Below are 25,133 nucleotides of genomic sequence, written 5' to 3'. Positions count from 1 at the left end.
GGTTAAGCTGTTCTCAGACTGTTGTTCATATCTAAGTAGATTTTTCTCGCACTTTTAGGAGGGATAGTTAAATATTTGCGTTTCCTACAAATTTAACAGGAAATTTTAAGATACAAAGCAATTATTAAATAGCGTGGTGCTTTCAACAAAGTTGCACCTAAAATTTGTCCTTTAAAATCTGTATTAGCTCACCATGGGTACTGCTAAACTGTAGTGACTACATTATTTCATTTTGAAATGAAATGTAAAGGAAATTGTTCGTTACTTATTTAAAATAGAAGAAAATGCCTTTAGTCATGATGAGTCTACAAGACAGATGTCTAATATGAAGCTTTTCCCCAAAATTGTTCCTATCGGTAGAGGTAATCACCTTGTAATCACATCCTTACAAATCTGTCATATCATGGGCATTTCAGTTTACTTTGAACTACAAAAGTGCTATTAGGAGGAGGACACATGTATTGTAAATAAGCTACATCAATTAGAAAAGGAAGAATGGCAAATAAAAATTAACACAGATCTGATAATTATTTATCTTGATGTGGCCTCAAACTATTACTCTTGATAAAAATAATATTTTTGTTTAGGTGACAAACAGCATGTTTGGTGCTTCAAGAAAGAAGTTTGTAGAAGGGGTCGACAGTGACTACCATGATGAAAACATGTACTACAGCCAGTCTTCTATGTTTCCACATCGATCAGAAAAAGATGTAAGTTAATCAGTTCTGTTGTGTTTACTTGGCAGTGTCTATCAGTTTCAGGTTTCTGAAAAGCAGCGTTTTAACTGCAGAGTACTGTCTTTGGTTTAGTGGGTGTTTTAGGCAAAGTGCTAGACCCTAGGAATACAAAAATTAGGAGCTTGTATTCTAAGAGGAGAGACATAAATATACCTGTGGTTCTCAAATATGGTAATATTGGAGTACAAAGTATTCACAGACATGGGGTTAAACATGGTACAACTCTGAAGCATTGATTTTTTTTTTTTTTTTTTAATTTGGTGAGTAACTTTTATTTTAAAACGAACATACATACAGAATAGAAAGCGGTCCTGCACAAATTTAAAGAGATAATGAAAACTTCAATAAATCTTTATCCTTGTGTGATCTTCTAGCTGAAACCTTAGACTCAAGTAGAACATCTCCCCTCTTTCAGCTATTAGGGATTCTGCAGTAGAAAAAGTTTTTAAGAACTGTATTCAAAACATAGAAAATGATATAGGGGAGTAGATAGACGTGCTTTTGAAAGCTGGTATTTAAATATTGCATTTGGAATAAAAGAACTTAGGACACAGCCAAGTCTTAAGTTGTAATTTATAAAATATTTTTTTAAAAAATTTAGTTGTTATTATTTTCAAATTCCGGTAAGCTACTTTAAATTTTACCCTATATACCATAGTCACACCAGGTGCATGTTTATACTTTGTACCTGCCCAACTTTTTCCCCGTGTCAAACCTAATTCTTTTGCTGTTCCTAATTCTTCTCTATATACTACAGTCTACTCTAGCTATTAACTTTCTGAGATTCTTACTGGTGTTTAAAGCACTTAAAATGTTCTAAGAGATAACAAAGCTCTTATTTTCTTTAAAATTCATTATTAGTAAATCAATTTCTGTGTCTTTAGAATTTCACAAATTAGGGTAATCTTGGTTTAGTTAGGATTTGTGGTTTTGCTGTGGTCCTCCCCCCCTTTTATTTCTATTTGAAAATTATATCATTTTGGCAAAAAATTATCAAATACATTATTAGGGCTCTTTTCAAATTATGTGTCGAGGTTTTCTATATAATTGGTGTTCAGTCAGGTAGCTCATGGAAAAATGTCATCTAGTTATTTGCTGTTATCTTATTGCCCTTATAGCATTCAACATCAATTATAATTGAATTATTTCTTACATAGGTTTCTGTATGTAAGTGTTGGTCTTGTAGGTAAAGAATTTTGGGATGTTTTTCTGACAGCACCATTGCAAAAATATGAAAGTACGTATAATGAAAATTAATTAAGTTTAATGGAAAAATGGTGATGAATATTATTGATTGATGAAAAGCATTTATTCTAATTAGGCAAGTAAGAAACTTTCAAAATGAAATTTAGAATAAAGTATATGCAGAGAATAAATGACAGTTGTAGTCTGTCTTCTAGAAAGCAGAAAGAAATATATGTTTGAGGTTTCTTTTTTAAGATCAGAATTATATATACTCACATGTGTTGGTTACTATTCCAGTCTAGTTATTTGTCACAGAAATAAGTAGAAATGTGTTTTCTCCACAACCTCCCTTCCCTTAAATAAACTAAGAAGATAATATGGCACAGGAATTAAGAATTTGGACTCTAAAGAAATACAGTTATGTTTTGAGTCCTGGCTTTGCAGGAACTTCTGCAAGCCTTAGTATCCTCATCTATAAAAGAAGATTAATAATATAGTGGCTACCTCATAAGTTATGCTGCTGCTGCTAATAACTTTTTTTTTCCTTGTAAAATAATACAATGGAAAAACACAAATTTTAGTAAGTATAGATTGGGGAGAAAAAAATTAATATTTAAGTCATCTGATCTATATTGACATATTTTCCTTTAGAAAATTTGAACCAGTATCAATTTTTACTCTCATCAGCACTTTCCATCCTATTGAGAATATTGACCTCTAAGTCTTTGCCAATAGACAAAATAAGTTTATTGTTTTAGTGTGGGGTGTGTGTGTATATAAACCACTAATTTTAAACACACAGTGATAGTCTTTTACATATGTATCTTGGCCATTTGTATTGCCTCCTTTGGGGATAACCTATTTTTGTACCATTTTCTGTTTCTCTATTGAGATGATGAGTCTTGTTTGTTAGTGAAGTTGTCATTTGTTAAAAATATTTTCCCAGTTTTTCACCTTCAATTTGGTTTATGGTATTTGCAATATACATATATTTATAATTTGTACTGAATGGGATCCAGTGGATTTATGGTTTCTATTTTTGAGATCATGCTTAGAAAGACCTTTTCCAACTATGGATTATTTAATGTTTTACCTGTGTTTTCTTCTAGTACTTTGATGTTGTTATGTTGTTATGTTCCATAACTTACATCCATTATAATATATTTTGGTTTAAGGTGAGAATCATATGGTGCCAGAATTTTCCCCCCTCTGAGGTTATCCAGTTGTCCCTCTAACACTTATAAGCTGGACCAGGGATCAGACAACTTTCCCCTAAAAGGCCAGATAGTAAATATTTTAGGCTTTGTGGGCCAAGAGGCAAAATCAAGGGTATTAACCATTTAAAGTGTGAAAAACATTCTTGGTCACACTCCCTACAAAATGAAGTGGTGGGCTGGATTTGGTTTGAGGGCCATAGTTTGTCCACCCTTGAGTTACATCCTTTATTCATGACTAATTATCTCCCTTAATATATACTAGTTGCTGATCTATTTTTGGGCCTGTTTCTAAAAGGTTTTGTACCATATGTACTGATTTTATGTCAAAACAACAATATAGTTCAAATTACAGTAGCTTTATAGACCATTAAAATCTTGGATAAGATCTTCCACATTATTCTTTAAAAATGTTTTCGACTGTTGCACATTTATATCAATGTTGACTTCCTTTCGGAAGAATGTCTTTTATTCCTTTTGTGCTTTATGCCTTTTAATAAGTAGAGTTTTAGTTGCCATTTGTATTGATTTTTCAGATTGGTTTTTGACTGATATATAAAATAGTTTCTGGGGAGGGGTTATTTTATAGCTAAGTTTTTTGCCTAATTCTTTTATTAGTTCTTAATAAAAGAAAATCTTAGTATCTGAGTTCATATTCCAGCAGTGTGAAATACTATCTGTATGTCCATGGCAAGGATACTCGGTCTCTGTTTTCAGTTTTTTCTCTTCCTCAGATAAGGATAATAGTATGACTCATAGGTGATTGTAAGGATTGAATGGATAAATGATTAACTATGTGTAAAACTTTTAGACGGACAGATAGTAAATATTCAATAAATGTAAGCTATTAATGTGAATAATAGCAACATTATTTTCCATTTGATTCTCTTGGGTTTTTTAGGTAATAAAGTATGTCTTCTGCAAATAATGACTATTTTTGTCCTTTATAAAACCTTTAAAAGGAAAAATTTTTAAACATTGCCTAAAATAAAAGTAACTTTTCCCCCTCTGAGAAAAGTGAGAAAATAGTTTTAAATTGTAATTTGCTGTAAAGGAGAACTGACCAGTGGTTGAGTGAATCTTGAAGACAACTATCAATGAGGCCTTAATAATAGCTATTATGTGTTAATATTTATTCTGAGAGAAAGCAGTAAACTTTTGAATTAATATCCCTTCCTACTATAATTCATTTAATATGTTTTATGATGTTTAGATAATAGATTAAACTAGTTTCTTTAAAACCAGTATCCTGATTTACCCAGATTTACCATACAGCATAAAAATGTACCTGTTTCTTTATCATATACATGGCTGTAGAAAAAAATTGAGAAACTGTTCTTTATAGGGTTCTGTGTTAGTTAAATTGCTAGGTAGAAGTTTGTTAGAGCTACTCCTTATTTTCAAATGCCTTTTATTTCAAGATGTGCGCGTACATTTATGTGTCTTTGTGTAGCAAGCCGTATTTGGTATTTTGGAGTATAAAAGTTTTATAAATATCACAGATATGTTACTTAAATGTTTTCACAAGATTAAATAAATCATAGGCAGGGATGGACTGGTTTTCTTTTTTAATGTAATTACTTCCATTTTGGAAGCCTTAATCCAGTGTTAAATTTGTGAAAACGTCCAGAAAATGGGAAGCATTTATATAAACGTGTAATAGACAATCTTTGGAGGTAGCATATTCTGACCAACTTTCAGAGGTTGTTTTAGGTATTTGCATTTTAATTACTAACATAATTTACTAGTCTTGTAATTTGAATATGCACTTGTTTGTTGATTTTTAATCATAATTTCAGAAGCACAAAGGTTTTCTGGGAACCTCTTAATATACGCTGAAAAGATACATAATAAAATGTGACATCTTTTCTTTATTTTTTAAAAGTAAAAAAAAAAAGTCTTCCTTATTCTAACAAACAACAAACATTTTGAACCCATGTCTGGCTTTTGTACTTCATTATGTTAGACCACAGGAGTTATGGCAACAAGGTTTCCTCTCAGGCCAACAATAATGAAGTTGAAATCTGATATATAATCAGGAACCTTTTATCACCATCATTTTTAGTATTTAACTATATAGCAGAGTCATGCGTGCTAATTCTCCAAATCCTCAAATTCATTTTTATCTCAGGACCACACCACTTTATTTCTTAAGATCTTCAAATGTTTCTCTCTCACACTGCATCCAGGTCTCTGCTAAAATAGCTTTGTCAGTGAAGCCTTCCCTATGGCCACTCTTCCTAAATAGCCATGTATATACTATCAGCACTATACTCTATCCTCTAAATTCTTCCTCTGCTTTTAAAAAATCATAGCATCTATCTCTATCTGAAAATGCATATGTATTAAGTTGTTTATTGTCCTGTGTACTCCACTAAAATTTAAGCTTAACAGGGGTAGTGTCTTTGCTTATTTAGTTTACTGCTATATTCTTAGAACCTATAACAATGCTTAGGAGCTATTAGACTCTTCTGAGTGTTTATTAAAGGGAAGGAGAGAATGGAGTTGATAATGAAAAATAACAAAATTATCATTATTTACAGATAATAGGATCACCTCAAAACTCTTCTTTTAAAAGCTTTAAATAGAAAACATTAATGTATTAAGTATCAATTTTTGAATGATGGCGATAACTTGAGTTAAATTTAAATGCACTGAAGAAATTGGAATTAAATAAATAATTACAAAATGTTAATCTCAATAATAATAATCCAAACATCAAGAAAGTACCATTTAATCCTATCAAATTAGCAAGGATTTTTTTTTTTTTAAGTGAATGCGACTAGCTAGCGTCTGTGAGAGAGCATTGACTGACTGCTATGAAAATGTAAATTAATAATACACAGTTTGTAGAAAACAGTTTAGCGGTGCATATTAAAATTCTTTAAAATGTGAACATTACTTGGACCAAGTATATACCTTTTTACAAGTTAGTATTTTGACTCATCTGAATTTCAGGCAATATAATATAAAAGAGTCGGTTGCCATTTTTAGTAAAAAATTTGAAAGAATATTGAGTTCAGTACTAAGGAAATAATTACATTGAACATTTCAACATTTATTACACTATTTTTTAAAATGTTCTTTTTGACAACTGAAGAATATTTTAATCATAATTTCTTAAAATACCTAGTAAACTCATTTCTTAATTAACTAATGTATTAGCTACCAGGTCCAGTGACTTATTCTTCTGCCTGTCCTTTCCCCTGCCCCTCTCCTCTTTTGGTCTTTTTAATGCATTTATTATTTTCTCATAGTCTTTTTGTGCTTGTTTTTAGGTTTCATTCTGATTTCACTTTTTAAAACCATTCTGCTTTTAATTTTGAAAAGTTTTTCAAGTTTTGTCTAGATCTAGAACAGTCTGTGCATGTGCATGTATGTACAGGTACACCACATACTTTTTTCCTTTTCCTTTGTTGCTTTTTCTTTGTACCTAAGGTAAAGTCGAAAGTCATATTTCATTTGTTGTGTTTGTCCTGTAATTAATAACATGCTAGGAATTATGTCATCACCTTACCTTTAAGTATATTATACATTGACTTTTTAAAGAATGTTTTAAAACTTAAATATTTATTTCTTTTTAAAATAGCTTTTGTGGTTAGGGAAGTTTATTTAATAAAATTTTGTTGCATTTTGAAGCTGCTTATTCTTATATGGAAAGTGATTTCTTGACAAAACTGATTATCGTGCTTTGTGATTGAATGTACATTCATTAGAGATGTTGATTGTGAGAAGTGGTCAGCGTTAGGAATTATGAGAGAGGTAGAAGACTTAAAACTTCTCTGTGGTTAAGGAGAGATAGCAGGAACCAGATTTGCATATTAAATTTTCAAATATGATGTTTTTAAGCAAAAGTCTTTGGGGTTTTTTGGTCGTGATTTTGAGTTGATTCTAGTAGCTATGAAAATAATTTTAAATATACATTTATTCCTAATTTGTTGATTTCTTTCACAATCTGTATATTAAATTGAGGATAAAGAGCTCTTTGGTGGATCAGGGTAATAACTAGAATCATATTACTAATTCTTCTAGTTGTTTCCTGGTATGTATTTATTTACTTACTAACTACAGTGTGTATTATAGACTTCAAATGATAAGGAGAAGATAATATTGTTAATGAAAGTTTTAGATTGGGAACAACTGTAATCTAGTTATTGTTCTCAGAATTCTGATTATGTAACATGTAATCTTTTTCTGTTTTCCCCCACTAAGAATACAAGTTGTACTCCTTATTTTACCTGGAATTTAAGAAAAACATCTTTCTTTAGATGTTTGGGGAAAAAGATATAACTTTAGGGTATTATTTAATAAATTCCCCAAAGGTGGAATACCCCTCTTCTGACTTTATGCTGTTAATGAGTCCTGCATTGAGAGGAAGATTAGATTATTAGCAGCTGCTGCTACCATTTATTGAGCATCTACTATGTGCCAGTCTTATCTCATTTAATCTTCACTTCAACTCTATGAGGTAGGTAGTATTACTTCCGTCTTACAGGAAGGAAACTGAGGCTCGGCGGTCCCACTGGTAAGTGGTAGAACCGGGATTCAAACCCAGATTTTTCCTGACTCCAAAGCTGGGCTCATTCCCTACTGCACTCTGTCTTTGGATTTAAAGTTCTATATTTTCTAAGAAATGTACTTCTATATTATTAACTTTCAACATTTAAAAATATAAATTTTCTGACGTTTGTTGAGTATAGACATTGCCCTGCCAGGGTACATTTCTTGTGCTTTTTCTTTGCCTGCATTAATAGCATTTCTGTCCCTGTTACATTCCTTCATTGTATTAAGTCCAGTTTTAGCATTCATTTATTTCATGAAGCATGTTTTCAGAGTTTAACAACATGTATCATTAGAAAGATTTTATAACAAATTATCTGTTTGTATTTTTTGTATTCTGAGCCTGTCACTTAACATCTGTCTGTATTGTTGGTTATCGATGCTTATTTCACATGGATATCTTAAAAGTTATAAATTGTTAAATTAAGATTACACTACTTTCATATTCCTGTGTAAAGCAATGTTTACTAAAGTTTTTCATGTAATGGCACATATAGAAATGACATAATTTGCATGGCACTGGTAAATGGATCACTCTGTTTTGTCTTGGTTCCAAGTAATTAGCCTAAGGTGACATGCCGTCTGGGAAAGTAGACAAAAATATCTGTTCTTTGGAACTAAGTATTCAATGAATATGTAAATTTTTGAGGAAAGTAAAGTTTTAAGTGGTTGGTTCTAGAATGTTCCCAGTATGGATTATTCAAAGTCATGCATTCATGTAAACTGACATTTGAAATCTTTAGAGACAAATATACTCTTGTACTCTTCATTTTATAGTTTATGATGATAGAATACTATGATTCTTAAACATTTTATATAAACTTTTACCATTTGTTGCCAACTAAAGTTTCATTATATATTGTATACCTCCTTTGATCTTGTTCTCGCAATTTGGAAATGAACTTTTAATATGTTTTGGAATTTTGACGGTTTTGTCATAGCAGTAATGACCATAGTACCTAACAAAAGAACTTGATCAGATGTGCCTTGTCTTCCCATTTATTGGATTATGCTTGATAAAGAATATATAGCTTGAGTATTAGTTTTCTAGATTCTGTACTTTATGATTTGAAAAGGAATATTTATAAGATCTAGATATTTTTAAAGAAAATTCTTTACTGTATTATAAATGCTGTTTTTAGAGTGACGTATAACTCACCTGCCTCAGGAGGCCTGAGGTGCATCGTTAGTTTAAAAACTACCATTTAAAAAAAAAAATTTAGTCAACTTCAGAATAATTTAAAACAAGTTGAAATTTTGACATGGAAATAGCATGAAATGTGTATTGTGTTCCTCTCACTTTCTCTAGTGGCCAGTGTCATGATTCCCCCCATCCCCTTTTCCCTATAACCCAGCCAGTTCAACTGGACATTAAATTCTAGTGTTCCAGAATGCCTCTCTTGTCTAGTTCCACTTCTGTTCTAGTTTAATCTCTCACTGGTTTCCATTTCCATCCATTTATTCTATTGGATCATGTCATTTCCTTGCTTTAATAATATTATTTCTTCTTTTCATTGCCATAGTTGGTAGCCGTCTATTTTAGTTTCCTACCTGTTAAAACAAATGCTATGCAATGAATCGACTTAACAAGAATTTATTGGCTCATGGTTTCAGAGACTGGAAGGCTTGCTTCTTCATGGTGTCAGTATCTTTGGCTGGCAGGCAGTCTTTGGGGTTCCTTGGCTTTTCTGTCACATGGCAATGCAAATGGCAGTGTTTTCTCCTTTCTCCTCTAAGTGGGCTTCTTGTTTCTCCCTGTTGTTTCTCTTTCCGAGTCTGGTTTCCTTTGCTTTTAAGGACTTAAACCATACTGGATTAAGGTCTACCCTCATTCAGTTTGGGCACACCTTAACTAATATCTTCAGAGGTCCTATTTGCAAATGGTTTCAAACCCACAAGACCAGGGGTTGGGACCTGAACATGCCTTTTGTTCAATTCTCAACACCATCTTTGTATGGCATTCAAGAAAACCCTTTACAATTTGGCCCCAGCATATTCTTTTATGTCCTAATGTACACAGAAGTGACGCATATCCACTTCCCCCAATTTATTATGCAAGCTCCACTCTTTCTACTTTTGTTTGATTCCTAATCATGTCATTAATCTTTATTACACTTAACACTTACTACGTATTCTCAGCCTGAAATACCCTCATCTGTACCTATACCACATGTTACTGCTATGTGAAGTGTTTCTGATACCTCACCCTTGTTCGGAGTTATCTTCCTCCAGTGATAATTTAAATTTCCTTTATAGCATCTCTAACACTGTGGCATAGGTTATAATTAATTATGTATGATTCATTTTCTTTTTTCTCTAGGTTATGAACCTCTTGATGATCTGGCCCATGTCTTTTAAATTGAGGTTGTCTAATGTAGGACAGAGAATGCATACACATGCACACACATGTGCACACATACAAACATACATACATCTGTCTGCACACTTTCATTTACTTAGCTTAAGTATCTGCCCGGTATATAGCACTACCACAGTGCTAGACTCTTAGGAGGATAACGTGTTCTATGAGTATAATAGGCTTTTAAGTAATTTATACTCTATTACAAAAAAAAAAAAAAAAAAAAAGACATTGATGCAAAAAAATTCAAAGACATTATGCTGCAAGTACCATGAAATTCACATTTCACTAACAAATAGTATGCATTATAGAACATCTATATTTTTAAAGTATTTTTGATTTGTCTTTTGTTATTATGTCATCTCTCAATTTATTATGTAGTTGTGTGTGTGATTGATAGGTTTTTCTGTCTATTTGCACATCAATTATTTGTGTATAACAACCAAGAAATATTTTTACCAAGTACAGTACCTTTCTTCTTAGGTACTCTTCTTTTTAACTTTAATAAACTGAATTTAGAATTTAGTTTTATGTATTATTTTAAGAATCAAGCAATTTTATGTATAAATTTATAGAGGTTGACTTTTTGAGATAGAGCTTTCGTGGTTTTTCTAGCTTAGTTTTTTGTTTGTTTTTTTAGCAAAGTAATGATGCCGCTATAGTTTTCATTTAGTGAAACTTAGCATCCTTTGTAGTAATCAAGAATGAATTACATTTGCACAGTTTGATTTCATCCCATTGTGCTATTCTCTTTAAAAACATGGAATTTTTGAATGTAATGTTTGTTTTATGGCTTCTGAATAAGATATGTAGGTTTGAATCTCTTATTATTTTATAATGTATAGATTTATAAAGTATAAATACAGTGCTCTATGTACTTTCTTTATGCTCTAATATAATTAATTTGTTTCTAGATGCTGGCATCACCATCTACATCAGGTCAGCTGTCTCAATTTGGGGCAAGTTTATACGGGCAACAAAGTAAGAATTTTGCATTTTTTATGAGATGCTTTATTTAAAGAGAAAAATAATTATCAAAGAACAACCAGTGCTGCCCTTATGGTTCATTCTAAGGCGTAAAAGGAAAGATATTTAATTTTCAGAGTTTTCCTTATTTCTGTTATATAGCAAAACCTCATAATTTCAGACTTTACTGATTCAGAATTTTTTGTTATTTGGATGTAGGATAGATTGAAATTTAGTTCCGCATCTTTTGTATTTTTATGTTCTTTTGCAGTATTTTTGAAGAAGATTTGCAAACAAATTAAAAATTGACATACTTCATGATTTCTTTTAGAGGAAGTTAAAGGTGTTTTGTTTGGCTGGTTAGGTTGTTTTTTGTTTATTTGTGGTGTTTGGCTTATTTATTAATGTATCTCCATTGCGTAACAACAGTTCATGAAATGCTCTTTTTGTTTAGCAATTTTTCTTTTGCTTTTGCTTAGTCTAGGTGTAGAATCTAGATTTTTGGACTCACAGTTCAATGCTTTTTCCATGACACAAGATTATATTTCTTTTAAATATCCTAATACTTTTCAAGCGCTTAAAGCACAGTGCCTGACACATAGTAAGCGCTCAATAAATGTTAGCTATTATTATTACATAAAATTTTCATAAATCTCTAAATTAGAAAATATCTTTGTTTTTTTCAAATTATATTTTCCAAATTGTTACATATTAATAAGATTTAATCCTCTCTCTTAATGTCATTTGTATGGTGGGGGTATAAAAGTGTTACAAGATTCTTCAAAGATTATAGACTAATTGAGTATCTGGAAGAGACAGTCGGATGACTATGTTAACCAACTTTAAGTAAAAATCAGTTATTTGATTTGGAGCTCTTTGCCGGGGTAATGGAAAGAAAAGCTTTCCAAATAGTTTGTCATAACACTTTACCCTTCAAATTGATTCTGAAGTTTAGTAGGGGAAGAATCCTATTTTATAGGTAAGCATATTTTCCGTCTTCTTTCTATCTTTTGTGGTTTTCCTCTTTTGCTATGGGATTCAATTTTGTTAATACAGAATTAGTAAATAAAATTTACTAATTTGCTTATAGATACTAGCAGTTTTCCTTTAGGCAGAAAATATTTTAAAAGTTTTCTATTATATTTTAAAAGTTGCTCACTTACCCTCAAATATTCATCCTAGTTGTTGAGGTGATAGTATCAGCTAGTAGCTTGTCCCATTTAACCTGTGTTCTAATGTGACTTTCACCCTTCTGGAAGCCTTACCATGGAAGTATCTAATTATTTTAAAGCTGTAGTTTATTTCTGTAGAGAACTGCGAAGAACCTTTTTTTTTTAACATTATCTTTTTAAGGCACACAGTTTATCAGAGTAGAAATTAGATATGAAGTGGAGAAAAATTATATTTGGGAAACTTCAGGTTATTTTGTAAGGGAGAATGACAATGATATCACAATATAATCAGCTATTTGCATTTTAAGAAAAATATCTGATCTAATATTTGTAACCTGCAAATGTAATTGGGCTAAGATACACAATGGGTTAGGTTTGAAACAGTTACCTCATTTGTATGATGGACATTTATTGGCTTCTTAATTTGTGTAAATTATTGTACTTTTTGTTACAAATATAAAAAGATTAATAAATGAGCAGAGCTGTTTTCATTAGAGAAAGTATTTTTAAGGTGCTTGTTAATTTTTTTAAAAGTCATGTGACAAAAATGCTTTCTTTTGGATTCAGTATTAAATGTCTTAAATGGCTGTATGACGAGAGCATTAATGAAGCAGTGTTTTGAACAGATGGCTCACTCTGTAGATTAGAGATGTTATTCTTATGATAGGTTGCCTTTATCACAGTATTGTAGTTGGCCATTGGTATCGATAAAATGGTTTGTTTTTCCTCCCAAGGTCATTGAGTACCACCATTAACTCTGTATTTAGATTGGCAAAGTTCAGTAGGATTTGTGTCATTAAAATGTGAGGTCTACTATTGTGCGTTTTTGATGTTGGAAAGCTTGTTAAAGGTAGAGAAGAAGAAGAAAGAGTGCACTCTCCAAAACTGAGATTGAAGTTAAACAAGAGAGAGCATTCCCTTTGTTGCAGATACATAACTGCTTAAGACTACGTTTTTCCAGATCTGGGTGGAAGTGATTGTGCAGTGTATGAGGGTACCCCCAAAATGCAGGACTAAGAGCTTGTATGATCTCAGATTCTAGTATTGTATGATTATATCCAGATAAGTAGCTTCTCATCTAGGAGTTCATGTGAATTCTGGTCATCAGTTGTATCTAGAGAAGCCAATGAATGTGAGCTTGTTTCAAGTTGCATGATGTTCTCTACTTGTTATCTTTGAGTGTCTCTTTATTTTCGTCACACCTTATAGATTAAGGACCTCTGGGCTCCCTGAAACTGTATGCTAAATTGGAATGAATGGGGAGCCAGGAAATAATGTCTTTTGGATATTCAGTGCATTGAAATTGAGTGATCATAAACTTGGAGCAGCCTTTTCCTACTTACCAACAGGATTTAGAGCCTTGGAGGATAGGAGAAAAAGGAAACTACCATTTATTTATTGCGTGCTTCCTGCGTGCATATTATCTTATAGGCACATAGATTAAGTAGCTGCCTGGATGAATACAATTTACACATTTGTATTTTAATCCTCAGAGGATCTGGACCTCTAGCTTGGAGAAGAAATAAATCTGTTTCCGGGGTCCAAACTCCTGGCTTGCAGGCAGTGGCATAGTCTCATGCTTCCAATAGACGTCCCTTTGGCCCTCTGCTTTGAGAACGCTTAAAAGAAGGCCACTTACTCTTTGAGGAACCAAAGCATGGGTGGGGTGGATCAAAATTGATGCTGTTGACATTGGAGATAGGCAAATGACACATTTTGGTAGCTTCAGAAAATTGTTAGACAATTTATGCACTAAATGCTCTGGCGGTTCATGCTCTCAAGAAGCACATGATATAGTTGGGGAAGACAAGGCATATTTATGCTACAGTGCTAATGCATATGTTAAAAGATACCATATGTCAAGTAGACAGACTTAGTATTTTGGGAGAAAAGCACAGTAGGCTACAATGACAAAGGAAAGCTTCAGAAAGGAGGTAGCAGTTGAATTTAACAGCTACTTCTTGAGTGCCTGCCATACATATTGTCATACCAGATACTGCAGATGTGTGTTAGAAGAGATCAGTCTGTCTTTTTTTTTCTCCCACTTTTTTTTTTTTTTTAAATTTGAGAAGTTATGGGTTTACAGAACAATAGTGCATAAAAGAAAATACACAATTCCCATGTAGCATCCCACCACCAACACCTTGCCCTGATGTGGAATGTTTGTTACAATTGATGATAGCACATTTTTATAATTGTACTATTAATTAAAGTCCATGGTTTAACTTAGGGTTCACTGTGTAGTGTCATGTAGTTCTGTGGACTTTTAAAATTTTTTTATTTTATTACTATATATACAATCTAACATTTCACCTTTGATTCATATTCAGATATATATTTCAGTGCTGTTAATTGCATTCACAATGTTGTGTTATGACCACCACTGAAATCATTCTCTTTTATGCCATTTCTGTGCAATGTACATACTTTTGCTTGAGCAGCTATGGTGTTACTGCATGTATTTATTGCACATCTTCATTGTCTTCGTATCCTTAGTATCCTGCTCATGGAAGAGTGAGGAAGGACAGTGTAGTGAACAAAGAAGAGAGTGCAGTAGATTAATGGAGGAGCAGGTATCAGATTCTGTAGAGTCTTGTAAAGATTTGGTAGAGAATTTGGATTTTATTCTAAGTTTAATGGGAAGAATTTTAAGATCCACCTCATTTTTAAAAGATAATTTTGCTATGTAGAGAATGGACTAGGTGGGGGAAGGATGGTGGACAAGAAAGAAAGAGAGACAAGGCTACTGCTGCAGAAGTCCAGGCAAGAAAATAATAGTGGCTTGAACTAGTGGTTAAAGTGTTGAAAAGTGGTCAGATTTGGGATATTTTGGAGATAGAGCTACTATGACTGATGATTTGGTATTTGAAAGAAAGACAAAGACCAAGGATGATTTCTAAGGTTTGAGACCTGCAGCACTTTGTGAATGGGATGCCATTAATCTCTGTTGGAAACTTAAATTGAGGAGTAGTGCAAAGTATTCTTACGAGATTCACACAGCTGTTCTACAGAGTGCCATTGTCCCTAAGGGCTCAGTCAGATGTTGCCTGGGACTCTCAGCTGGTTCTAGTATGGTAGAAACTTCACATACTTGGGGGTATGAAGCCGGTTAGCTTCATCTATGCTTAGCATCCAGAAGGCAAGCCTACTCCTCCAGTTGTTATCGCTTGTCTTCATTTTCATACATCTTTCTATTCTCTCAGATGTTTTAACATCTGTACCCTCTGACTCCCCACCACCTGACTGACCAAATACCTGGCTAAATCTGTCTTTCATTATTTAATTCATATTCTTTTTCCTTCAAAAAATCTGTTCTACACCTGAGTCTGAGTCAGGGGTCTCTCCTGTGTGCACCCTAAGAACACTATATATACAGCATGTAAACACCTCAATTATAAAACAATTTTTTTGCTTGCTTTTTTTTTTTTTTTAAAGTGAAGCTGTGGGTTTAGAAAACAATCATGCATAATATACAGGATTCCTGTACATCACCCCACCCCCAACAGCTTGCATTGGTTTGGAACATTTTTTACAATTGATGTCAGCATTTTTTAAATAATTGTACTTTTTTTTAACAGTTATCTTTGTTACCATTGATGAGAGATTATTAAAATTGTACTATTGTCTATCAACTATAATTTACATTAGGTACTTTTGTACCTTTAGAACAAGAGAAGGGAAAGTATACTAGGTGGGAGAATAATTTGAATAAAGAGGTAGAAGGAAATGGGGAAAGAAGGGAGAAAATTTTAAGTTGAAAATGTAGTATGTAACAAAAATTAGATTGAGGTAGGTAAAATGTTAATTAGAGTTAGAAAATTCTTTTGGGTCCCAAGAAAAAATTTTAAAGAGTAAACTGTGATTTGAATTTAATACTATAGAATAGTCCTCCTCAACCCTGGGTAGAAACATCTGGAGAGTTTTAAAAATCTGTTGTCCACCAATTGCCGTGACCCAGACTAAATCAGAATTTCTGGAGATGGGACCCAGATACCAATATTTCTTTAAAGTTCCCCCAGTGATACAAAAGTTAACAACTACTATTAAGAAATGGAAAGTAATTTATTGAAAGAAGGTATTGAAATCGGAATCAAGAAATTGGATCATTATCATTATTCTTCATTACCTCTGTGATCTTGGATAAGTCACTTAATATCTGGCTTTAGTTCTTTGTCTGCATTATAGTTGGGATGATCTCTGGAGTCTTTTCTATCTAAAATCCATTGATTTTAATGAAAGAAATTAGTATAAATTTTTTTAGGGACGATTAGTCAGCTAAAGTATAGAAAAGTTTGGAGGTAGGGTGTTTTTTTTAATCCTTTGTTTTGTTTGAAATGCTATGTTTTTGTGTTGATTGTTTTCTAATTTTTTGTTAATTAAAAAAACTCAAAAAATTAAAATAAAATTAAGTATGCATCAAAAAAAGAAAAAAGTTTTGGAGGTAAGATAAAGCACCACTTAGGACTGTTGTCCATTGTTAGTGTGAGCAGTGAATTTCTAGAGGAAGCTAAGCTAGTTGCTTTGGGAATGCAAAAGGGAGTACTTGGTAGTTGTCTTGCATCAAGGGATTTTTTTCCTCTTTCCTTAATAAAAATTCCAGGGAGCTTCATTTAATTATGAGTATTCAGGGGTTTGGTTGCTGTAATTCATTTTTTTCCCCTTATAATTTGTATTATTGTTTATCTCTAGCAAAAGATACAATGAGAAATTACACATCTTGCCATGAGGTGTTAATTTGTGCAGTGGAAATAATTTATGGAGTCATTTCTTAGATCATGTTTTTTTTGGTTTGGGGAAAATGATCAATAAGAAATATTTAGCATATGTTCAGATACTCCTAATATTATATTATCATCAGTTTGTCAAATTGAAGGAAAATTTTGATTCAGAATTATAACCTTGTAAACTTTTTGTTGTTGTTGTCATTCATTCCTTTCTTTTTTCCTTGTCTGTAAAAAGGGGATAAATACCTTCTGTATAGTATTACTGTAGGAGAAAGTGAGTTGAGTAGCATAGTGCTTAATATATCACTGTTAGGTACTCAATAAATTTTAATTCTGCTTACCTCCCAGTCAGCTTACCCATATACAAGCTCATACATACATATTTACATTTTTACCTATTTTGGTTTTTCTATGCCAAAAATCTTTGAGCTTTTTTTTTCCTTCTTTTTTGTTTGTTTGCTTGCTTGCATGTCCTGTTCTTGGTACAGTATTTTGGAAACTATTCTGTGATTGTTTCTAGTTATGCTAGTAAAGGTTAAATATTTCCTCCCCTGTCCCCACCCAATTGTAATAGTTTGACTCAAGTAACTCAAATTTAATATTTTACTTCCCCAAAATAAATCTTTGAATCCTCATATTTAGTGCTTTTTTTTAATGTTTTAAATTAAATTTAAAATATATTGATTAGTAAGTATTCGGTGGTTGATAATCCAGTTTGAAGTAATACACTTGTCTCTTTTGATCTTCTCACAAGTAATTCAACCAGGTGAAATTCAGACCTTTTGGATTAGCTGTTTTTATGAAATCAAGAGAGTGAATTTTGAAGGTTAAAATAAAAGTAAAGTATTATCTTTGATTTTCTTTATTCCTATGCTGTCTTTCTCCATTCTTAGCATTATGCATTAACTCAAGTATGCTGATTCCTAATTGACTAAATAGCCTTACCCATTATTATTTCCTTCTCCAAAAGTTTTTTTGTTAGTGTTCAGATTATCTCCAATCTCTAAAATATTTCTGAAGCTGTATATTTTAATCATGATGTATAGAATAATATATACATGGAGGGGTGAAGAGGACAAATCTCAGTGAGTCTTTTATCGGGCTTGTAGATTATTACAAAAGGACCAATGGGTATACTAGAGTTTTTTTGAGAGTATATGTCTGTAGTGATGAAGGTGGTATAGAGAGGGTGGAGCAGAAAGGAAAAGTAAAACTAGAGGAAAGAATGTTAGTAGGGATAGAGAAGAGAGGGAGAAAGAAAATGAAAGAAAAGAGAGAGATTTATAAAGGAGGTTTGAAGAGAAGGAAAAGTAGGCAATGAGAAAAAGAAAGCAGGAGAAAAACAGATAAGAGGTGTTCCAGTTCAGTAGTCACAACACGGGTGTGAATCTAGAGTTGTATTAGGCACCCATAGTGCTTCCATTAAGAACACTAGTAGTTAAGAGATCTAAATTCTAGTCCTGGTTCTTTATGTCACCTTGGAGAAGTCCAGTTAACTTATCTGGGGCTCAGATTCCTCATCTATAAAATGTGAACATTGGACTAGGTGATCTTTAAGGTCCCTTCTGGCTCTAAAACCGTATAATTTTTCTTAGTGGTCAGTGACTGTGAGAAGCACATTTCTGTGAGAAATTTGCATCTGTAGGAAATGACAGCATGTTTGGGGAGTAGGTTTTAAGCTTCATGAGGGTAGGAGCCTTTTCTGTCTTGTTCACCACTGTATTCCCAGTAGCTAAGATAATGCTTGGCACATAGTAGACATTTAATAAATGTTTGTTGATAAGTGAAATGAAAGATACCACTTTGGAGGTCCTTCATGGAAGCACCTAGAGATAGAAGAAAAACTGGTGTGCTCAAGGGAAAGAAAACACTGATTTCTTCTGGAAAAACCATGTATAGGCTGATTTTCAATCTCTTATTTGTCCTTATTTTGTCCCAGATTCAGAGAAAATGGCTGCATCTAGTTGCATTCTCCTGGTCACAAACCCTATCGTGACTAGACATACAGTGACTAAACCAATTTATAATTTTGGCCAGTTCCCTTCAAGCAATTAAAGAATTGCAGAACCAAGATTGGGTCTTCATGGTACATGAGTGAAGAGAGTGCACATATGATATAGTAGCTGTATTGAATTGGGATGTTGCCTTCACTCAGTTGAAAAGCAAAATTGAGTTCTGGGGCTGCCAAATTCTGGATTCCTGTCAGTGAAATCTTCTTGATCCACTGGTGTCCCTAGGTTAGAAAGTGGTGGTACATTGTTATGCCAAATGATAAACTTTGCAGAGATATTTGAAGGAAAACATTTGTCTCATATATCATTTTTCATAAATTGGAGGTCATAGTTTCAGTCTTTGAAATTCTTAGACCCAATATTAGATCAAAAAGAAAAAAAAAGTCACTTCAAATCCTCATGAACTTTCATGCCATCTTATCACTTATACTTAACCTCTAGTTCACAATAAGCTTGGTTGACTGATAGGCCATTCCAAGCAGATTAAGATAGGGAGCACTAGCACTAAAAGGTATGGGTCAGGAAGGTGGAAGAAAAGCAAAGAGGTGTCCATAAATGGATATGATGACAACAGAAATGACAGCTGAACATCTTTTCTTTGAAGGATAAACAGGAAAAAGTAAATATATAGAACATTAGCTGTCCATTATTATTTTGGATCTTTAAGAAAATAATTGATTTTTCTTATTATCTGAATAAAAAGGCAAGGATTGTAATACCTTTTTGAAATAAATTTATCCAAATTGGTTAATTTTTTGTTTTGAATCTGAATGGTAAACTTCATAATACACCTACTGGAATACATCCATCCCCCAGGAATACTAGATAAATAGAGGATCATTATACTTTGACATTTTTTAATGTTTAAAATTTTTATCTTATAAGTATATTAGGTTGAGTTTTTTAGTTGGTAGCATTTTATGTTGGATTTATAAAAATTGTTATGTTGAAATGTATAAATAGCAGTAAAGAGACTTGTACATCAGTTGTGAATTAAAACAAAAACACAAGATTGTGGAATTTCATGAAAGCATATTTATACATAATGATAATGTATTTTTGTTAAAACAAGCCATCTAAATTTGTTAACAATCATTGACATACATAGTTTATTTTACAATAGAAGTATGAAAAAGATATGTGAAGGCATTATCCACTCATAATATTAAATTTCAGAATAGAACATACTCTTGTTACAAATTAGAGTCTTTTTGGAATAAATTGAATATATCCATTTAAAATTTGCCTATTACTACATGTTAGGTCATTTTAAAATGTTTTAAATTGCCAACTCCAGAAGATGGATAACAATTTCATTCCTGATGGCAATGAATTTCCTTCTTCTGAATTTTTTTATTAGGTGCACTAGGCCTTCCAATGAGGGGAATGAGCAACAATACCCCTCAGTTAAATCGCAGCTTATCACAAGGCACTCAGTTAACGAGCCACGTCACGCCAACAACAGGGGTACCAACAATGTCACTTCACACGCCTCCATCTCCAAGCAGGTATTTATTGATGGGCCAGAATGTTTCTCAAATGTGTCATTGTAGAGTGAGCAAACTTTTTAGTCTTAAAAAAAGGTAAATTATTTGATTTTCTGATTCAGTGCCTTTCACTGAGGAAAAGTAAGTTGATTGCCCTATGCTCATTTTATTTCATTGCAAATTGATAAGTAGAGCAAGATGTTTTTATCCTATAGCTAGTACAGTGGTTGTTATCTGGGTGGATATCAAGGGTTAATCACCACTTGGGGATCTTTTTCAAAAGGCAGCTCCTTCCTCAAAGGAGGATTGTGCAGTTTAAAATTGCTCCCCAGACAATTCTGATTATTGCACCCTTACCACACATCCATTTCTCTAGTGAGAGTAATATAAAACATGACATAAACTTGCATAATAGTTTGGAAAAAATGACATACAGTTGGAATGAAATTATTCAAAATACATGTTTGAAATAAATTTTTATTTTGTCATAATCACACCAATGAGTTTTTTACCTTAGATCTCACCCTATATTATTTGCTATAATTTGCCTCTTTGTTGGTTTGATTACTTTGATTTTTCTTTCCAACGAGCTAGAATGAGCAGACAGAAGAATTGAATTAATAAAAATTAGCAATGCAGTTTGAAAGTATATTTGAGATTCTAGGGTTGGGCAGATTGATTTTATAGACATTAATAAGTAATTATAGAGAGCTTATTTAGTGTAATGGACTTCTTTTTCAGGGGTATTTTGCCTATGAATCCTAGGAATATGATGAACCACTCCCAGGTTGGTCAGGGCATTGGAATTCCTAGCAGGACAAATAGCATGAGCAGTTCAGGGTTAGGTAGCCCCAACAGAAGCTCGCCAAGCATAATATGTATGCCAAAGCAGCAGCCTTCTCGACAGCCTTTTACTGTGAACAGGTAAGATGTTTATTGATACTGTGTATAATTGTCTTTCTGGGTATCCTCAGATTTGCCCTTACATTGTCCACCACTCTGTTCTTGAGTCTTGGCTTACATCTCATACATATGTTTTCATCATATACTTAATGACCAAAAATTTTCTTTCTGTTACACATCACAACTTTAAATCTCTCCAAACTAAAGGTATGTTCTTTTGAAAATAAGTTTAATTTTAGAAAGTAAACTAAAGCATTATTATTGTTTGTGAGAAAAGGATTGATTTTTTCACTTGTCACCAGGCAAATTTTTTTTGATAGGTATTCCCTGTATTAAATGAGGTTGGTCATCTGTGTTATAAGAGTTCCAGGCTGAGAATAGGACTGGAGACATGTTAAGACTATTACTGCCTTGCTTCAGTTATGCTTTGGTTAAATATTGAACTGAGATTTAGTTTTGTGCTTTGGAGAATTACTGACCAAAGATTTTTTTTTTAAGACTATGTCTACACTATTTGAAAATAATATCCTGTCTATGGATTCAAAACAAAAAGATGACCTGTTGGGCTTTTCCCCTCCTTTTTTGCACTAACCATTGTATATTCTATGCAAATAGTAACAACATGAAAACAGTTATCTTTTTTTTTTTTTTGTTACAATTTTTAAGCTGTTTGGGTAATTTAAATGAGGGTTATGTTTTTACAACCTGAGGCTTTCTTGAAAAAATAGCCTTTAAGGTTTTTAATAACATTTTTTTTAATGGGACCTAAAGGGGCCAAAAAAAAGGACCTTAATTGGTTATCATCATGCCCATTTAAATCACTTTTTTAAATTAATACTTGTAAAACCTAAATCAAATTTAGTGTATTTCCTGTTTATTCTTCATCCCATAAGCTCCAATTCTTACTTTTCTTTATGCTTTATGAGCATTTCTTCTATAATTTTACTGCTCTTCTAGTTTTTTTGTTTTGTTTTGTTTTTTGTTTTAGTTTATTTGTGAAGAGTTATTAAAAATTTCATCTCCTTGATAGTTTCCTAACCACATAATACTTATTGGGCTTTATCACATTTTTCCTCATTCTTGTAGTATTGTTCATTGAATGTATACTTAAATTGTTGCCTTTCTGTACTACTTCACATTTTAATTGTTTTTAAAGATTACTTTGCTTATAAATTTTCAGTGTAACAAGGGTCTCTAGAACCCTGCTTATGTCTGCTGTTAATAAGTTGTATTTATTATAAAATGTTTTTATCTCGGAACATTTACTCAAATGTTTGAGAGTATCTATACCATCAGCAGTTCTAACCCGTTATTACACAAAAGTTTCCAGTGGCTTCCTTATTCTACTCCAGAGTGTTGTTGTTTTACCAGTGATACATTTTACAAAAATACTGGTTGACCGTAGTTAGTGCTACAGATTTAGACAGAACAAAACAAAACAAAACAAAAAAACCTTGTCGTCTTCAAAGTTTAACCCTACTTATAGCACTGACACTCTTCTGTCAGAAAATTATTTGATATTAAAGATGCATAGTTTCTGTCTAGAATTTGCTTTAATAATTCTTAATGATACTCTTAGTTACTTATGGCCTTATTTAATTTCAGGCTTGTTTCGTTTCTTAAAACCATGCTTAGGCCTGCATAAAAGAAGGGAGGCATTTGTAACTGTTTACCAAGTACTAATTATGCATTCAGAATCAGGGGCACGATGGAGAGATTATTTTTCTTTTAAGTAGCTCAGAAGGTAAACTATATTTAGGTAAGAATGTGTTTTAAGACATTGAATTCATTTTTTTAGAAAAACATCATTTAATTCAGTTCAACTAAACATTTATTGAATGCCTCTTGTGTCCTCTTGAGCTAATAGAGTGGAGGGTGCGAAGATGAATATGACATGTACTCTCTCCACGAGGATTCATAGACTAGTTGGGAAACATAGACCTGGTATGAGAGAAAATCTTTTATGAAAATAATAACAGTCTTCACCAGTAGGGGAAGAAAAGCAAATATTCAGGAAGAATAGTCTGACACTAAACTACATATTTTTGAGGCTACTTAATTCTTCCAGAATAAACCAGTACGAAGTTGGCTCTCTAAATACACATAATGGTACCTTTAATCACTGTTTTCCTCGTGGTTTGTAGTTTATATTCTCTGTTTTTTTGTTTTTTAATTAATCTGTTTAAGATGTTTTGGTTCCCAGTTGTTCATGAAAAGACTTTAGGGAAGTTTTTTAATTAAAAAAAAAAAAAAAGATTAAACTCAGAAAAATAAAATTAGTTACGGTTTTTAAACATATTGTTGATGTATATGAGGAGATCAAAAGTGTACACTTTTGTTTTTCTTCATCTGAAAGCTAGTATTCTTACTGTATATCTAAAATTATTTTCTGTGTACCCAGTATGTCTGGATTTGGAATGAACAGGAATCAGGCATTTGGAATGAATAACTCCTTATCAAGTAACATTTTTAATGGAACAGGTAAGCTTATTCTGGAGCTAGTAACCTATAAAAAACGTGGTAGATTTTTGAAATATAAAGCAATTCAACATACTGGTGTTAAAATATTGTAGGATTTTTTATTGTGTTAAGTAGTAGAATTTAATTTAGTAAGAAATTGACAAGAATAGGATTTAATTTATTAAACGAATGAGAGATGTCCCTATTTTAGATGTATCTTTTCCCTTGACATGGTAATGGTGTTACCATGTTGTAACATCAGAATGTTATTGTTACAACATCAGAATTACTTTCTAATACCTAAATGAGAGCCTAAACATTAACATAGTCTGTATTTATGCTTCAGTCTTTTTTGCTTCAACAGCTTTTTCTGTCCTCAGCCCTGTCACTATGAAGAAGTATCACAGTCTAGACTGGGTTGGGTGGTATGACATTCTGGCCATAGTGACCTGGATTGAGGAAAACTTTTAAAATTAAATGGAGCACTTAAAATTTTTGGCGTCTAAATTATTATGAATTTTTGGTCCAGTTTTATATTTAAAATTCAAATTTTGGTTACATGGAATACCAGTTCTAATTCTGACAGTAAAGAATTCATGCAGTTTGTTGGTTTATTTATTTTTTTTTTATCAACTGTTTCAGACAGAAGAAAGTAGGAAGCTTTGTTGATATTCTACTTCAGGTTTCACCCCTTCCACTACTATCTCCAAATACTTCCCTGGGGAAAAAGAAATAAAGGATGTTGTTATGATCATAGGAGAAAAAATGAATAGGATTGTTGAAAGAGAAATATATTTAAAGGAAATGGAAGGTGAAAGAACAATCAGTGAAATGGAGCACCTGTAGAACAAAAGACGGTTTAGTGAGGAAAAAGTCATTTGTCACTATAGGCTTTTAATTTTTAAATGATAATATACTTTTAGCAGTATAGATTGATAAAATAAGATTAAAAACTTTGAAAAAATTCCAGATTTTAGTACTCATAAATTATAGTTTTGTGTTTTAAGATGTTAAGATAATATGAAGTACATTATTTCATTGTTTCCAATATGTACAGCTTTTCATACTTGAACATCTCTGAATTCAGGCTGCATATCATAGTTGAATTTGCTTTTTTCCTAAATGGGATAGTAAAGTAACAGTGTGTCTGACAGCGTCATCTTAGATTCTTAATTACGTTTTTATGCAGTGGTATAAAATCTTAGAATTACTTTTAAAGTTTTAACTAAGTATATTTTATACTAGGAAAATTTGTTTGCAAGTCTTTTCCTTAAAAATAGTTAATTTGTAATTAAATAATTCAAGAAAGTTTACTTGATAAATTGAAACACTATACAGATCGTTAATTTCTATT

The 25,133-nt window shown here is 32.3% G+C and overlaps 1 protein-coding gene across 10 annotated transcripts in view; it reads left to right on the top strand.

The window, feature by feature from the left end:
- CNOT2 (CCR4-NOT transcription complex subunit 2) overlaps positions 1-25,133 on the top strand; it is a 132,151-nt gene that overhangs the window by 89,348 nt on the left and 17,670 nt on the right. For 9 of the 10 annotated variants that reach the window (XM_037846914.1, XM_037846906.1, XM_037846909.1 and 6 more), the window contains 5 exons: positions 588-710; positions 10,970-11,036; positions 20,290-20,437; positions 21,158-21,340; positions 23,721-23,800. In XM_037846914.1, coding sequence (XP_037702842.1) covers positions 600-710; positions 10,970-11,036; positions 20,290-20,437; positions 21,158-21,340; positions 23,721-23,800 — 589 coding nt within the window. In that variant the 5' untranslated portion in view covers positions 588-599. Of the gene's footprint in view, positions 1-587; positions 711-10,969; positions 11,037-17,671; positions 17,756-20,289; positions 20,438-21,157; positions 21,341-23,720; positions 23,801-25,133 lie in introns of those variants that run through there. The other variant, XM_037846915.1, reaches the window with a different exon arrangement.

Source organism: Choloepus didactylus, chromosome 8, assembly GCF_015220235.1.
Source record: "Choloepus didactylus isolate mChoDid1 chromosome 8, mChoDid1.pri, whole genome shotgun sequence".
NCBI classification, from domain to species: domain Eukaryota; kingdom Metazoa; phylum Chordata; class Mammalia; order Pilosa; family Megalonychidae; genus Choloepus; species Choloepus didactylus.
This window is presented reverse-complemented; position numbering and strand designations above follow the sequence as displayed.